Source organism: Anopheles gambiae, chromosome 3 (assembly GCF_943734735.2).
Source record: "Anopheles gambiae chromosome 3, idAnoGambNW_F1_1, whole genome shotgun sequence".
Taxonomy (NCBI): domain Eukaryota; kingdom Metazoa; phylum Arthropoda; class Insecta; order Diptera; family Culicidae; genus Anopheles; species Anopheles gambiae.
Genome location: NC_064602.1, coordinates 67,585,270 through 67,601,919, shown reverse-complemented (window position 1 = coordinate 67,601,919; position 16,650 = coordinate 67,585,270). Strand labels below are relative to the sequence as shown.

Here is a 16,650-nt window from a genome sequence, read left to right as displayed (position 1 = left end):
AATACAATTTATCAATCTATATAGTTAAAACATACCATCAAATGAATTACATCCTTTAAAGCAGCTCCTCCAGCAGCCTAACCGTAGCAAGCAGTATAGCAACAGCAAATGCATCACCTCGATGTCTTGAACTTTTGATTGAGAGCTGTTGTTCCAACGCCAACTCATTGTAAACTGTACTGCCATTCTGTTAAAACCGTTTTGTTACATTAAAGCAATCATAATTACAATAAAAAGCAAGATGAGGAGCATGTCCTCCTTTTGACCATCACTTACACAATCCCAGTTTGTAGTATAAAGACTGAACTCAATAGATTTCTGTCATTTATTCCGAACACTTCTAGTAGAAATACTAGGAGGAACTATAGAAGCCATACATAATTACTGAAAAATAAATGAATTGATTGAGATTCTCCACATTTATTGCTCGAGAATATACGAGTCAAATTAGTCGCACATTAGAACTTTACCATGATTAGTAGTAGATTTGTAAGAAAATATTTGCCTTGCCATTTCAAATCCATATTTCACTGTATTCAATATTGATTGAAATCATTTATTAAAAGTAAACCGATTTGAGTAGTACTTTTAATCATGAATTCAATATCTATTCAAACATACTATTTTACATATTTTGATTGAAAAATACGGTTTGATTACACATCAAATGGTGATATGAAGAGATTCTCAGAGAGGAAAGGTCGAACTAATTATAAAACCGATTGATAGATATGTTTGCCACAGTTTTTCATTTCGCTAGTAATGTGTAATTTAAACGGATGTTTTCGTTTGTTTTTCCATCCCAATGAATAGCAAGGAATAGTTTTTGTCGCCAGTTTATAATCAATCCCTTCTTTTTTAGCACCTAACCTAGTATCAACACTCATTAATTCATGAAAAGATCTTACATATCACACGTTCTTCACTGTTGCCTCTGCTGTTTCCCCATGGACGGTCGATCGATTTTTATTTAATCGCTACTACTCTATCATTTCCACCGGAACGTCGTTAAATCTGGCGACTCTTAACGATGATCGTTTTCCCAAACGGTCCAACACTAGCCATTTGCCACCATCAACCCACCTTCGTCAACGCTGGGCCCCAAGAACCCTCAGCATGCTGGAAGGCGTCGATAGCATCAGCCGAAGCATTCGCTTCGCACCCGCTTACACAGGCGCTTGCACTAACTTAATTATTCATTTGATTAAACGCCAATAAATCCCATCGCTCCTCCCGAGGGCAGGGGGTTTCCAGCTTGGGTTGGCCCCTCAAATCACTGCACCACTCGTAAAAACACGTGGTACGTACTTGGGGCGGCACACGTTGAAAAGTAAATATCCGCCTTCACGAAGCGAAACCATTAAGAAGGGTGGGTTTTGTGTGTGTGTCTTGGTTTTGTTTTGTTTCTGTTTCGGGTTCCTTGGTGGAGCTGTCTCTAATTTTACAGCACAGCTGAAAAGTGCCATGCGTTTGCGTTAGGCGTTCGGCCCCATTCTATTCGTCAATGCTCCCCAGGCCCATAGTCACATTTTCGCTGCGGCAATGGCGATCGCGTCAATATTTATTTTATATGCCAGCTTTAGTGCGTTTTCTTTCACTTTTATGAATGCTTTTCATTCATCGTACTGCACTTTCGGGTGGGTGTTGGAAGCGAATGTAAGAGTATTTCCATTTTTTTTCTCGCTTTTTCCCCACTCATCCTCACGCCCACCGGCTTTTTCGTGGCACCGGTCTTTCGGCAGCTTAGAACGAAATGGGAAGCATAAATATTTTAGTGGAAAATAAAAGTCGTCCCAACCGCGCGTGATTAGTCGTGCCCGGGTCGGGGAGGGTGGGCGTAAATAAAACACCCATTCTGCCAACTGAAGTAGCCCAAACCAACTGACAGCCTCCGGTGGCTTGTGCGATTGTGATGTAGGAAAGAGGAAAACAAAGTTACCAGTAGCAACAAAATGGAAAGACGCATGATAGAAAAGAACTCATGGTAGTTTATTTTTTCTTCATAACTCGATTGAGCCATACGTCGTCCCATTGCACCCGAACGATAAAGGGAATGCAATGCGTTCCATACAATGGAGGTTGGGGAGGAAGGCATGTTTTGCTTTATGAAATTATGAGTGGGTGTGCGTGCACGTGTGTTTTATTTTCCACCTCCTCCATTCATACAATCTGACTGACCATATTCCTTGGGCCGTGGCTGTCATCGCTGGCATATTGTTCGTTCGGCGTGGCTGCTCGCACAGAAGAATCACAAATCAATTGTTTTGTTTTTTTTTTTTATTATTTGTGGGAGTGAATGTTTGTTTTTATCATTTCTTCTTGGTCATCTTCTTTCTAGTGGGCAGTGAGACACGTGGCCTTCGTTATGGCTGCACCACACATTATGGGGTGCAGTTGCAGGAAAGTGAGAGTTTAGAATGTAGAGGGTTAAAAATAGTACCATTGTCGTGGCAATGTGTGCACAGCTGGTGGAAGTGTTTATTATTTTTCCGCTGGTTCCTTTTACTTTTTACAAAGAAAGTGTTCTCAGAAAAACAAATCAAAGTAAAAATAATGACGTAGTTTAATTTGTCGTAGCGTTTTCAATACAGTCATGTAAAATGATCAAGTGATATGAGTACTCCGGTTATTCTAGTTGGTTGAATTTAAATTCCAATAAAGCATAGTTTCAGGAAATCAACAAAGTATCTTCGAGGTTTGGAATTCTTCACAATCATTTTGAAAATCAATCGAGAGTGACGATGGCTCGTGCGACTGTTATCGCCCTTTTTTATTTTTTATTTATTTATTATTATTTTTATTTTTTTTTTCAATATTTCATGAACGTCCTGCTCAGTTCACCTATCTTGAGTCAAAGGTCAGCAACGACAATAACATGAAAGCTGAGTTGCGCGCAAGGATGCTGACTGCCAACCGGTTATTCTACAGCCTGAAAAATCAGTTCACCTCAAAGAACCTGTTGCGACGGACGAAGCTGGGACTATATAGTACCTATATAGTTGCGGTACTCACATACGCCTCTGAGACATGGACACTGTCTAAATCTGACGAAACCCTCTTAGCCGCGTTCGAGAGGAAGATGCTCAGAAGGATACTTGGCCCCGTATGTGTGGAAGGACAATGGAGGAGCCGCTATAATGACGAGCTATACCAGCTGTACGGCGACCTCACTGTCGTGCAGCGTATCAAGCTCGCCAGGCTCCGGTGGGCTGGCCATGTTGTACGCATGGAAACGGACGACCCAGCCCGTAAAGTCTTTTTATGCCGTCCACAAGGACAGAGGAGGCATGGTTGGCCCAAATTGAGGTGGCAAGATGGCGTGGAGGCGTCCGCCAGTAAGGCCGGGATAACGGACTGGCAGACAAAGGCGCGAGACCGTGAGCGGTTTCGGACACTCCTGAGGCAGGCCAAGACCGCAAAGCGGTTGTAGCGCCGGATAACCAACCTGCGTATAAATGGCAAATTGTTCTAAAAACATCAAAGGAAACCACATTTTTCTGTGATTTTTGACAACCGCTTCGATCGAGTTTGGGAAAGTGGCTGATGATCTTGATCTCGGAGGACTTGTAAAACGTCGTACTAACGAACCATATACTCATTAGACTGATTTGTTAATAGTTAATAATTTGAAAAGACAAATCATGTTTACAAATAAACAAAAAAACATTGTAAGGTTTATCCAATCCATTCATGTGATTCTGACCTTACATTTATAATTTAGAATAAATCAATCTTATTTGCTTAGTGTTTGATTGACTTTGATTGGCTTGATTGGCAGTTGTGAATGTACTCCATGCCGTTAGATACACCTTAGAAGGCTAAAATGTTTAACAAAGCGTGTGCATAATTAAGAGCAAATACCTATAGACTGAGCTTTTCAAGGCAAGTATGACTATACCGATGTGGAAACATCCATAAGTATCTCAAAACATGATAATTTTTATCTTTTGAAATTCATTCTGGAGTGATCCCGAGATACAGTCGTCAAATCGCACGTTTGAGGAATATGCCAGTCGTGTGTTCAAGCCTCGTAGGGATCGTCACCCCAAAAGCAAGGACTGACTATATGGTTCCGTTATATCTTGTCCCGAAAGCCTGTATACATCGGCATGACCATGGCATGGTCATTAAGCCAAAAAGAGGAAGATAATTCATACCAATTGCACACTACAGAGGATGCTCGAAAGGCTATAAAACCCAATTAGCAAACAGTGCTACTGTTAAGCCACAATTGAAGCGACGCAATAGCACTCCTCTGGCCTGCGGATACATTTCCAAGATTGATAGCCTCGCGTAATCCAACCTGCATTCAAAAAGGGAACAGTTTTTTTTTTGTCACCCAACCGCGGTAAAGCCTCATGTAATGTCCCAAATTAAATTCGCAACAAAAGAAACAACAATTTATAATATGCACAGAAAAACTGGACGCAACGTCCAAGGGCCGAAATTGAGGGGTCACAATAAAAAATGCGCACAAAGGGTGTCCGAAACCGGTTGCGGATCGATATTTACGTTAAATGTTTAAATACCAACGCAATATTGTCCACGCGAAATGAGATTCCGTGAGGCAATCCAATCGGCATACTAATGAGTGTGTAATTAATTTTTTACAGCTCCGTAACCGTGCGGTACCGCGTTGCTGTATCAACTTGGTTTATTTTGCATTACGACTCTGTAAATAAATGTTGTTTGTGTGGGTGTGTGTGTGTGTGTGTGCACTTGCGCTGTATACCGCTATTTTGCTTTACTTCCTTTGGCTGGGCCGACGAGACTCATCGTCTTCCGATGGGAAGTGGAAAGGTGAGTGGTATTAAAAATTCATTCCTCAGCTTCACAAAAAAGGTACATGCTTGAAAAAAAAAATACAAAATGACAAAAGTACGGTATTAACCAAACGATCAAGCTTTGGGAGGGTGGACAATTTCAATTTCGATGCCGATATTCGAATGCTTCGTTTCCGCACCGGTACCGAGAGTTAATGTGCGCTTCTTCCGGAGCGCCATTCCGTCGACAGCTGCTGGCCGCTCTTCACGTGGTCAGCATGCGCAAATACAGTTGATTTGTGTCCGTCAGTGTAGGCAGATTTCGGTTGGCGGCGTTTTCGTCACTGCTTTCATCGGCTGAACACACACACACACACTTCTTCCCAGTCACAGTCGTCGGTTGATCGGTTTAATACGAGTGATTAATTAAATTTCGAGATAATAAATGCATGGGACCGTACGACCAGATCGATGCCTTCGGTGTTCGCTTGTGTAAAAAGTGGCCCATCCCCGCAAACCGAATGCCCTGTGGCATTAATGTTATTTTTATTACATCAACCTACAACAACAAGTACCATAATGTTGCAAATTGTATGAAGTAACCACCGCAACACACATCCATACATTGGTTTGGATGGCAAGGGTGCATTCATTTCCTTTTGTATTTGGATTAAAAACAGTGTTTAATGATTTATTGCATCACCTTGTTTGCCGTGCCTTATGTTTCCCTTTTCATTTATTCTGATTGGTGCATTGATTGGTAACGAAAATAAATCTTTATAGTTCTTTCAGAAAAGTGCATCTAACGAAACAAGAAAACAGCTGATTGCTTTGCGGCAGAAAAACAAATATTTGATCTTACTTGATATTATTACTATGTTTGCATAATTAAAAAGCGGATAATTATATTTTATAGCATAATCTTTTAAAATATAATGTAAATTTCTACTATATTTTCAAAGTTAAATATAAAATTTGTATAACAGAGTATACGCGTTATGTTTCAAAAAAATTTCAGATATAGTTTTTGAAATGGAAATTGAAATTGAAATAACCAGAAAAGAACAGGAAACTTATAATTACTGCATCAATAAAGCCGAACAAAGCTTTATGTTCAAAATCGTATGCTTAAAAATCAATTGAGAAAAACAAGAACATTTTTCCACAACCTTTTTATCGAAAACACATGTTCCTCCACCTTTAAAGGATAATTTTGGCATACTTAAAGGTCAATGATAGCAACAAAACTTCACAAGAATCCTCAAACGTTTTCTTTTTCTTTATCCGACACTTATTTTCTTTTCACGATATCGTTTCAAGTGAAAAAAAGCTACTTTACCGTTTACCTTTCATATCAAGCTTTTCTTTAGCTGCGTGAAACTCTCCAGCCAGTCAATGTTACCTCACTTCAATGGGGTGCTTTTATCTGCCCGCTTTCCATTCTTCCGGTTAAAGGTGAAAGATGGCCAAAGGAACGAAACAGAAACATTACAATAAAAGCTGCAAAGTTTTCCCTCTACAAGGGCCAGGTGATTGTACCGCGCTCACCGATTTGCCTTCAATGCTTTAGCAAAAAGGATACTCACACGGACAAGTAAACCCCTTTTTTCTCGTTCTGAAGTGAGGCGGTAATGTTGTGAGAACCCAAAAGTCAAGTTCACTTTCGGTCCATCGGGTATAAAAGCTGTTTTTGGTTTTGCTGCTTACTGCAGACGAAGTGCCTCAGCCGAGCCGAAAGATGGCGTCACGTCGAACTGCCCGAACGAACTATGACTGTACCAGCTTCCTGACAGGCTTCACAACCCCTTATGCTACCCATTGCTGACCTTCACGACTCAAAACGGAAGCGCTAAAAACATCTCACGGGCACGTGGTTTACATTGCTCGGTACACTCTGACGATGGCAGCGGTCTGAAGAAACCCAGCTACGCACTACACTTGCACTACTACAAGAAACCGGATAACAGCCAGCGAGCGGAAGCGTGCTACTGACAAGGTGGTGGAGTTAATGTGGAAGTCAAGCAAAAACGGAGGTGATTGTGGGTCTTGAAACACAGAAAAAGCGAATAAAAACTAGACGGAAGAAACACACAATCATCATAACAATAAAAGTTTATTATCCTTAGAGCGGCATATATTATATCTCCTTCTTTGCGTGTGCGGCTCCCGCAGTGGAGCTGCTACTTGCTTTTGTTTTAAGGCTAGCTGGATGTGTTTGTGTGCGTGTGTGACGTGTTTATCCATTTGTTTTTCAGACGCCTTAAAGGCACCGGCGCCTGACAGTAGGGACAAGGAACGACAATCTGGGCTCCCCCAAAGCTGAGGGGAAAGCCGGTAGATGATCTGGATCAGCTTCATCCTTTGGATGGCCGATCGTTGCAAAATGAGGCTGGATTATTGTAGCTAGGATATTTAATGCTAGCCCGGGGTCGGCACCTAGGACACACAATAATAAAATCCCTCACAAGTGCCCTCAGGCCATGCAATGCAATAGACCCACTTCGCGGAAATGGAGAAGGAAATGGTTATTGGGAAAATGGGTGCGAGTGTGTAAGAGAGGGCAATTTGTAAAGCAAAAACACGGATAGGTCTGGTAGGTTAATTATGAGTCGTGGGCAAGATTTAATGCATGCCGTTTTCGTGTCCTGCCGTTTACTGGTTGCAATAGAATAATTAAAGCTAATAAACCAATCAAGAATATGTGTCATTACCCTTGAACGGCGCAATAAATAAGGTGAGTGAATTAATCGAAAAGCATGAATATGTTTGCGGTTTAGTGGTGGCAATAGTTTGTTTTTGTGATCCCATGATATGTACTATTTTCGGTTGAACACATCAATCATCATCATAATAGTTCTTTTATCTAGTGATGTGTAATACATGAGTACGGAAAACTAGTAACATGACCCAACCATAATCCAAGCAGTATGTTTGCTACTACACTACTAGCTATAAACCATCATTCGATAAATAATCTCAGAAAATCTTACTCGTGCAATCATTTATTATCTTCCATTGGTTTCGTACAATCACTCAAATGAACATAAACAAAACAATTTGTATTAAAAATTATCAAAACTATTTGCAGTAGTGGATTTTTCTGCAGAGATATTGGGAACATTTGTAAAAGTGAGCATTTTTTTAAATTTCTCAGCTGGTTTTCTTATTTTTAGGTTTTTTTATGGTTGAATTTTATTACTTAAGTATAACTTTAAGTGTATTGGCAAGGATTGATAAGTTCTCGATCGGATGCGAACACATTTTTTCCGAGAGTATGAGGTACATAATTTTCGAATGGTATTGCCATTGCTTGAGTAACAAAATTTAATTCATAATTCACTGATTTTATGAAACAAAACTCAAGAAATAATTAAATAATAGCCAGTGGTTTTATTCTATATCCATATCCTGCATAGGTAAACATTTCAGTTCCCTATTAAGTTGTATGTAGCACTATATATACCGATCAAAGCCATCGAGTCACGCTCACGCCTGCAAACAACGCGATAATAGGCGCGTTCCAAGAGCCCGCCAAACATCACTTAGTTGCATTAATTGTTTGTCTGCTATACTTGACCCACCCCGCCAGGAATCGTGTTAATTAAATTACCCTGTTAGAACCACCCTCATTGACACCTTCACTGCTGTTTGCTACACGCTCCAGTCGAGTGTAAATCGTTCGAATTCACGCTGCAGTGTTTCACGCAAATCATGCTGTACAACCTTACCTCAATGGTAGCGCCACCGCACCCTGCATGACACAACCGATCGAAACAAACTAATTAATAGTGGGTTCTCGATCGTAACTTGAACTTTCCGCACCGTAGTTCCCGGGCAACCGAGTTAATCAGACGTCACCAAAGCACGTGCTGCAACCGTTCACTTGCGCACCCTCACACTGCTGGTTCCGGTGGGAAGTGTTTTCTGGAGCAACAACCCTGATTTTCATTTTCATAACCCAATCCCAATGAGCGCCATTTACGCAGGATCATGCGAACCATTTGGTCTCCCGGCAAGGAGAAACCTGTCGGAGATGGAGAGACGATAGAGGGGATGAACGAACGGTGCACAGTTTGCAGGACAGTTTTGCTGACGTGGCAAAGTGTCACCGGATGGAAAACTGGGCACCTCGCAGATAATAATGCTCCTCCATAAGCTCCGTCCCGAAGATGGTGGGCCCGAGTAACAGCGACAGGTTCCGCGGGTGGAACCGGATGGGTCGTTAGCAAACCGCTCGACCGAAAGGCTCGGATCGGTATCCTTGCCGTTCGGTTCTGCTCCACCCGAATCATCCTGCAGCTTCCAGCAGGTGAGGCAGGTTATTAATCAACCCGCGAACAAGTGGAAAATATGTTCTACCCCGAACATCGTACACCCGGCAGCACGAAGACACCGAACGCCTGGGCCGCCGCCTGCGCCCGTTGGCTAACCGTCGACAGGCTTCTCGCGGGAATAAATTAGTTTTCCTTTCCGCACTCTCGATTAACTTCCGTTGCACGTGGGTGGATTCGGTGACGAGTGGAGCGGGGCTCGGACGCGGGGAGTGACGCAAGATCGATGACTTTCGCCTTCTCGGACCTGATTCTACATGACCGGGAACGTGTTGCGGATGAGGAGCCAGACGGTGAAAGGGAAGGCAATGGAGCGGAGGGTGTAGCCTGCCGGTGGCTCTGTAATTGATTCGCAAGGATCGTTTTATTGATGGTGTGTGAAGATTTGCGAAAAGCTCTGCATTATCGACGGTGGTAATTCGATAGTAGGGCGTCTCGGTAGTCTTGGTTGTGGAAGACGGCCGCATTTGGCCGGCGCCAGGTTACACTTGCCCAGCCGGATAGGTGTATTATTTATGGTGTGATAATTATTATCCTTTCACAAAAGAGCCAAACAAATTGCACATAAGAGCGTGAGGAGAAAATATGGTGGTTGCGGCTTACCACTTGCTACTAAGCTTTTAATGCTCGGTCATTTTTTATCAAAACTTCGGTAAGTTTTTTGTAAATAAAATTCAATTATTTTGGAATAAGTTTCAGTAAGTAAAATCTTAAATAAATCCACCAGACTATTCATCTACACTTTAAGTTATCTTTCATTGGCTCTTAGTAACATCTTAACGAACTAACTACTGTTATAACCATTAAGGAGTTTTACAGAACAAAGTGTCCTTCCATATCAACATACTTCAGTGTAATTTTGAGGTTTCTATTCAATTGTTAATTTTGAGCCAGTTGTAATTTTCAATGCTCCAGTTTTGAAATCCACAGGGAAATTCCTCTATGCCTATGATCCCGCAAACCCCTACGTCGTGTTATTTTTTAATAGATTTTTTATGGAATTATTTTTACACTTTTGCAAACGCATGCTGTTGTAAATTTTAGCTCTCGATCGCGTCGTTACAATTTGTGCAATGTAGTCTTCGCGCGGCCTTTTCCCTACCAATACATTCACACATATTTCAAAACTGTCAGTTCAGGTCAGTAATCTGGTGAAACGCAATAACAAAACGCTTATGAAACTTGTAACAGACACAGACTATGGGGTCTTTTAACATAAATGCGTAAAGAGCTTATTTTAGAAGAGTGCCGTAGAGTTCAATTTACATCACATAAAGTTCACTTCCCTTAATTGAGACTCAAGAAAGTATCTAAAAATCAAGATCAAATGTATATTGTACTGTCTTATATTTGAAATTAGATAATGTATTCGTTCCTGCAGTTGCATTCGGTCTAATTAAAGATAGCTTTGACATATCAGGGAGAAGTTATCAGAAATCTATGATACTTTCAAAGAGTTTACCTATCTTCTACAACAAAAGTTTGTAATGTCTACATCAATGGCCATAAAATGGTTAAATAAAATGGCGGTTCTTTCTTAAAATGAAAATATTCTTCGAATTCCTTGCAGCACAAATTATTTGCTAAAGATGCAGGAGATATTATACACAAATTCAGAAAATTATGCAAATCAATAAGTTGAATATAGCTTATCGAAATCAGCCCTTTTCAACTTCCACGTCCCTAATAGTTTAGAAAATTCATTAATTCCTCATCCTTGCTTTAGCCCACCTACTGTGCACTGACTTATCTTCGATGCGTCATTACTTCTCAATTCTACGAAACGGTTCGTTTCCCAACGCTTATTGGTACCAGCACCCATACACACACATTCACACACACTCTACTACTTAATCAACTTTTATCACGCCCACTACCTCATGAACACAGGCAATGGACAAATACGAGGAACCCGGTCGACTCCACACATTGAATACAGTAAATGACACATCATCAAACAGAACATCAAACGCCGTTCCGAGGACATCTCTATAGCAGACCATTCCCTAGTTGGGTGTTCCCAAGCGGGCGACACCGGAAGGTTTGGGTCTCTGCTGATATCAGGAAACTACCCCTTCGTTTGACGCGCCGCTCCGAAACACCGTCCTGGAACGTCACACGATTCCAAATAATCAATGAAAGAAAGACGCCTGGTGATGCTGCCAACTTCAACATTCCGAGATGACACATCCCGTTTTCGTCTCGGTGGACGATGCGTCCGTGTCCAGGGGCTTAAGTAATTAAAGTGCGAGAAAATTATGTGTAATCTAGCGTCACCGGCAAATACCCTTCCCTTTCGGGCAAAGTTTCATCTTCGGGCTACCTTGCACGGCAGTACCTGAGGGTGGTTTATCACAGGACACCCTACAAGAGAAGGACAAGCGGCTGCATTACATTAGCGATAGGACATCTCGTGACCGAAAGAAAAAACAAACAAGAAGGTCAAAAGGACCCGATGGCACAGGCGCCAGCAGTATCGCACCGGGAAGCAGCGGAGGAATGCCGCCAGATAGCAGAAGCAGAGTAAGGACCGATGAGGACCTCCGGGCGTAACACGTAAAACAGCTAACATTTCTATCCTCTCGTGAGGTCTGTCCTTCGGAGCGTCCCTAGGAAAGGTATGACGGAAAGGAGCGAACGGCGAGGCCGGTCGGGAACCACTTACCTGTTAATATCGTTAAAACAGCCCGTGGCAGCTTCTGTTGAATCATTTTGGTCATTCCTGGAAGTGAAAAAGGTACAAAGAAAGGCAAAGCATCAGTTAACGGGAAGCTTAAAGCAAAGGCAAATATAAACCACCGTGTGTGCATACAAATCACACCACAACCGCCTGGTGGTTTCGAGTGGATCTGAATACGTCCCAAAATCTGTCCGTGTTTGATAGTGCGCAAAAAAGGTACCAGCGGGAAGGGTGAAGGGACCGTATGCATAAGGGACAAAAGGAAACAAAATGAAGTTCAAACATACGATGACCGGCAACCGTTTCAAAAATGGGGAGAAAAAAACTCCATTCGAGCGATATGTTGAATGTTTTCCCCATTAAAGGCAAGATTTTAAGTGAGAGAGAGAAAGAGAGGAATCGAGAAAACGAGGGTTTCCCCCAATTCAAAGGTCCTTACATGATGATGAGATCCAACTCATGTTCCCGTGCATGTGAAGAGCTTTCGATGTAAAATATTTACCATACACTCTCTTCCCTTTACCCTTGTCCTTTCCGTGCCCACACTAACAAAGGATGACACACAGTACGAGAAGGCCAAAAGGTCAAAAGATTTGTGGCATTGGAAGCGACTGGAAGGAAACATAATAAAAGCAAAGCAAAGGTAACTTTCTTCGCCAGAAAGCGTCTCTTTTGGAAAAAAGGTTTATTTTGTCGCCATTCCAATCCCAAAATTGCTCCCCTCATCCTTCTCTCTCTCCCGTTCTCTTACCCTTCCCATTCCAATTAAGGGTCATAATTGTATTGCCGTTCGAGTTCATCACGAGCTTTAGGACATCATCAGCGGAGGAAGAAGGTGTTGAAAGTGTGCCCTAGTGTCGTGCGTGTGTGAAGTATGTATGATGCACTGGAAAGCAAAAGCTCATAAAAATGTATCACCAAATTTGAAGTCATTAGCATGAATCACCTACTTCCTGGGATGACGTTGAAGGGGTGATGCCCAGAAAGCTCGTAAAGCTTTACAGGTTCCGGGCTAGTTTCTTCTTTTTTTCTGGTAGGGGCTTGTCAGACATCAAAAAACGTTAAAGAAACTCGTCTTGCTTTATTGCAGATACGATACGATCGCGTATCCATGATCGATGGATCGAATTGGGCCGCCAACATTTCCAGCCTCTTTATTGATCTTTCTCTCGTTCCAGCAAACTTCCGGTTCTTTTTTACGAGTAGTGAGCCCCGAAAAAACAAATCTCAAACCAATCAATCTTCATGGGCTACGAGACGGCTTACGGGCACTCGATTCGACACGGCAAATGCACGATCGTGGTTTCTGTATGCACTCTTCGTGCCGATTGTTTTGCTGATTTTTTTTTTCTAGGTTAACGCTGACTTAACCTTTTGCATGCCACGTACTGGGGGTCCAGCTTTTCTAAGCAGCTTTACTTTCTGTGTATGCGGGATGAAGTTGTTTTTTCTCTTCTGTGATTGAAACTAACATACTCATCTCAGTGAAGAAAGCGTAAGCATCGAACGAAAGAGAGCTCGCATGACACAGTACAGGTAAGCAAATATCATGTTATACAACTGTTTTCCCCCCGGTCGCGCTTAAATTTCCGTTTTGCATTATCTTGGTTTTGGTTGGGCTGAGTGCGTGTTTGCGTTTGTGCCCGAAGAGAGGTAGTGCGTTACTGAACCGATGGTAATGAAAATCCGATCTTTCCGCCGACGCAGTAACACGAAACCATGTCGCAAGCTTGCCCGAGTTTCGTATTCAGTTTTGTTTGCTGCTTTGTTTTTTTTTTGCAAATGGACATCCCATAACATCCAAGTGCTGATGGTGAGCAAATAAAACAATTCTTGGAAGGTGTCCGATGGTGACACAATTTTTAGCACGCTTTCATCTAGATATTTGCATTACAGGGACACAGTGTTATGCGCACAAAATTACAAACAACTTAACTCAACGTTCACAGGACAGGCACACCGTATCATGCACCATCTTTTGTGCTGTGATTTGTACCTGCTCCGTATTTATTTCATCTCGGCACCCTGCCGCCAAGCAAAGCAAGCAATCCGTTATATCCTGAAAGCAATGGCAATATTCGGATCGACTTTCCGTATCAGCTCCGTTACGATTTTACAGCCCGCGCTGTTGGCACAATGTTGGCTAGGAAGGTGTCCAAGCGGGTGAAACGAAATCCAATCCACTACCGAGCTTTGGCCAGAGCGCGTTTTGGCCATCGGATCTTGCGAGAGTATCGTATGGCAATGGTAGTGACACGCTTAAGAACCGAGTTTGTCATAAGACGTTTGCCTCGATCTGCGATAGAGCAGAGTGCGTGACATTTGAAAACGGCGACCTGTGGCTTGCGACTGTACGAGAGTGTATGTGTGCATGGGGTTTTGAGCTATCTGTTCCACCGGTGTCTGTCTACCGTGCGTATCGATCCCCAAACTTGATCTAAGGCGCACCAAGCGGGGTTGGCAAAGGAGTGTAACGGAAGGGGTGGTCGGTGTTGGTTTACATGGTTTTCGGCCGAATCTCGTCCAATTATGGTGAATAAATCTGATTGATGGGATGTAATTTTTCAGAACAAACACGCTGGTACGATCCGGTTCTTTGCTACAGAAGTTTTGGGGGTAGGGATTGATAACGGTATAATCGGGGAAGGGGAGAAAACCAAAGAGTTTAAATGGTTCTTAAATTGAGTGTTGAAATTAAAGGACATGTTTTTTGTCAGTTATATCAAAATTTTTATATGACACAATACACAATACAGCTAGTATTAAGATCCTCATATAAATCAAATGCTAAACATAAACGGAGCAATAATAGTCATTCATAATATTTGCAATACGCATTATTAACATTGCATAGTTTTTAACGAACGTTAGTTTAAATATTGATAAAAGATACCAAATAAACAAGATAAAAAATGTTGTTACAAGTTGAAAATATTCGTGTTTACACTCAATAAATCAATTAATTAATCAATTGCTGCAATATGCAATATGCTCTTAGCTTTTGATTGCGCTGCATTGTATGCATTTTAGAACTTTTAGACAACCACGTTCACTGGCACTGATTTCAAACTCACCAGGGTACATAATCTGATATCGTATCTCGTTCAATTATAGAGAAGATCGCAAATTTATTTCATTCCTGCAATGAATGCTGCATCTTACTCTGTTCAAGAACTGATATAATGTTTATTGCAGGCTAATAACTAATTTCAAACTTCCTCCTGTTCCAGGACGGACGCCAAAAGTAGAACTGGTATTGAGTTTATAGAAACTCGATTGCTGATTGCTGAATAATAATGGTGTTAAGAATCGCAAACATCTGCAAAATGCTATTCCATTCCTTTAATGCTATTCCAATGCCTCTTAGAAATATGTCCAGAACAAATAACGAAACACAAACATCGCTGCTACTATGTGGTGAACAGTCTAACGCATTCACCTCAAATCCAACCACCACACTTCAACTTCAGACAGACACCTTGTAACATAAATGGAACGCAAATTTAGCAAAACTGATCATTTTTCTTTCGTACACCCCCAACATACTTCACACTCTTGAGACTCTTGCTTTTGGAACCATCCCACCATCCCAGAACAGATAACATGTATTTTTAATTAAACCACTGCATCGATCTCGGAGGCATCTGGGCCAGAAGCTGCTATGAGCTGCACCGAACTCCTGAAACTGAAATGTTCCCCGAGGGTAGGTCGGAGCACGGAAACTCGTGGAAAAAGAATAGAACTTTTGCTCCGACATCGATTTGGCTTCCGGGGCTCAGTAGAATCTCGATGGATGGATCGATAGATTTTAAATTTTGAGCATACGTACACTTTCGTTCAAGTATTTTATACCTTTTTTTCTTTGTACCAAGAATGTTGTGTTATCCAAGAAAATAAATTTGAAGCTCTGCAGTTCCCAGAAAACTTCGTTTAAAGTTCTCGGGATAGAATGTTTAATATTTCATACAAAACCGAACTGCTCCGCACACTGTGAATGCTGCTCGCAATATGCAATTGAAATGATTTTCAGCTTTTGTCTAGCAGTGGCCTATTACTTCGTTTCCATTTCCATACCGATGGCAGCCCAAATTCGGCAAATGTCCGTCACTTCTCGAAAGCACACAAAACCCAAAACGAGATCGAACACTGTGGAACACAGGTTCGGTTGAAACAGGTCACAGCTGGCGAGAAAGATTGATCGCTTTTTGTGACCAATGGCCAACAAAAAAAAACCCAAAGGGTAGCTGGAGTGGTGAGAAGGGGGGGAGGGAGATTGGGACTCCGAACGCCAAACTGAACAGAAATCACGGAAACTATACGGGTCACTTGCGAGTGCATGGGAATGGGAAGAGTTCCCGAGAAAAGAGAAAACCGAGGCGCACAGACCGTGGGGTTGAAATCGAAAACGATTCACATCCGTACTTTGGCAGAATGTCAACACCACAGAAGCCGGTCGAATGTCAACGAATGCGTTCGGGCGGCGGGTGGAAGTTCGGGAAGTTTGGAAGGATATGTTTTATCCGGTTGGACGGCTAGGTGGGCGTATGGGTCATGTGCATTGGAACATGGCCGCATATGCTGGCGTTTTTTTATATGTGTCGTTTTCCAGCTTGCACATGTTGAGTGAAGCTTTAATCTGGCACAAGCAGACTTTCAAAACCCTTCAAAACTCCTTTATCATAAAGCCTGATAGAGACATTTTACGATAGAATACATTATTCATATAATGTAAGACAACTTCTCGATGCTGAAGTTATCGAACCATTCCAAGTGATAAGAAGATGTCAGAAGAATATTAAATATCTAAGAAATATTACAAAATTAAGTAAATTTAGCGAATTATCGGTACAATATCTTTGATTGGTTAACATGAACT

General features: G+C 41.9%; 1 protein-coding gene across 5 annotated transcripts in view; it reads right to left on the bottom strand.

Annotated features, from left to right (window-relative positions):
* Positions 1–16,650, bottom strand: part of LOC4397681 (nephrin) — a 264,444-nt gene that overhangs the window by 245,355 nt on the left and 2,439 nt on the right. For all 5 annotated transcript variants that reach the window (XM_061657212.1, XM_061657211.1, XM_061657214.1 and 2 more), the window contains one exon: positions 11,760–11,816. In XM_061657212.1, coding sequence (XP_061513196.1) covers positions 11,760–11,814 — 55 coding nt within the window. In that variant the 5' untranslated portion in view covers positions 11,815–11,816. The remainder of the gene's footprint in view (positions 1–11,759; positions 11,817–16,650) is intronic.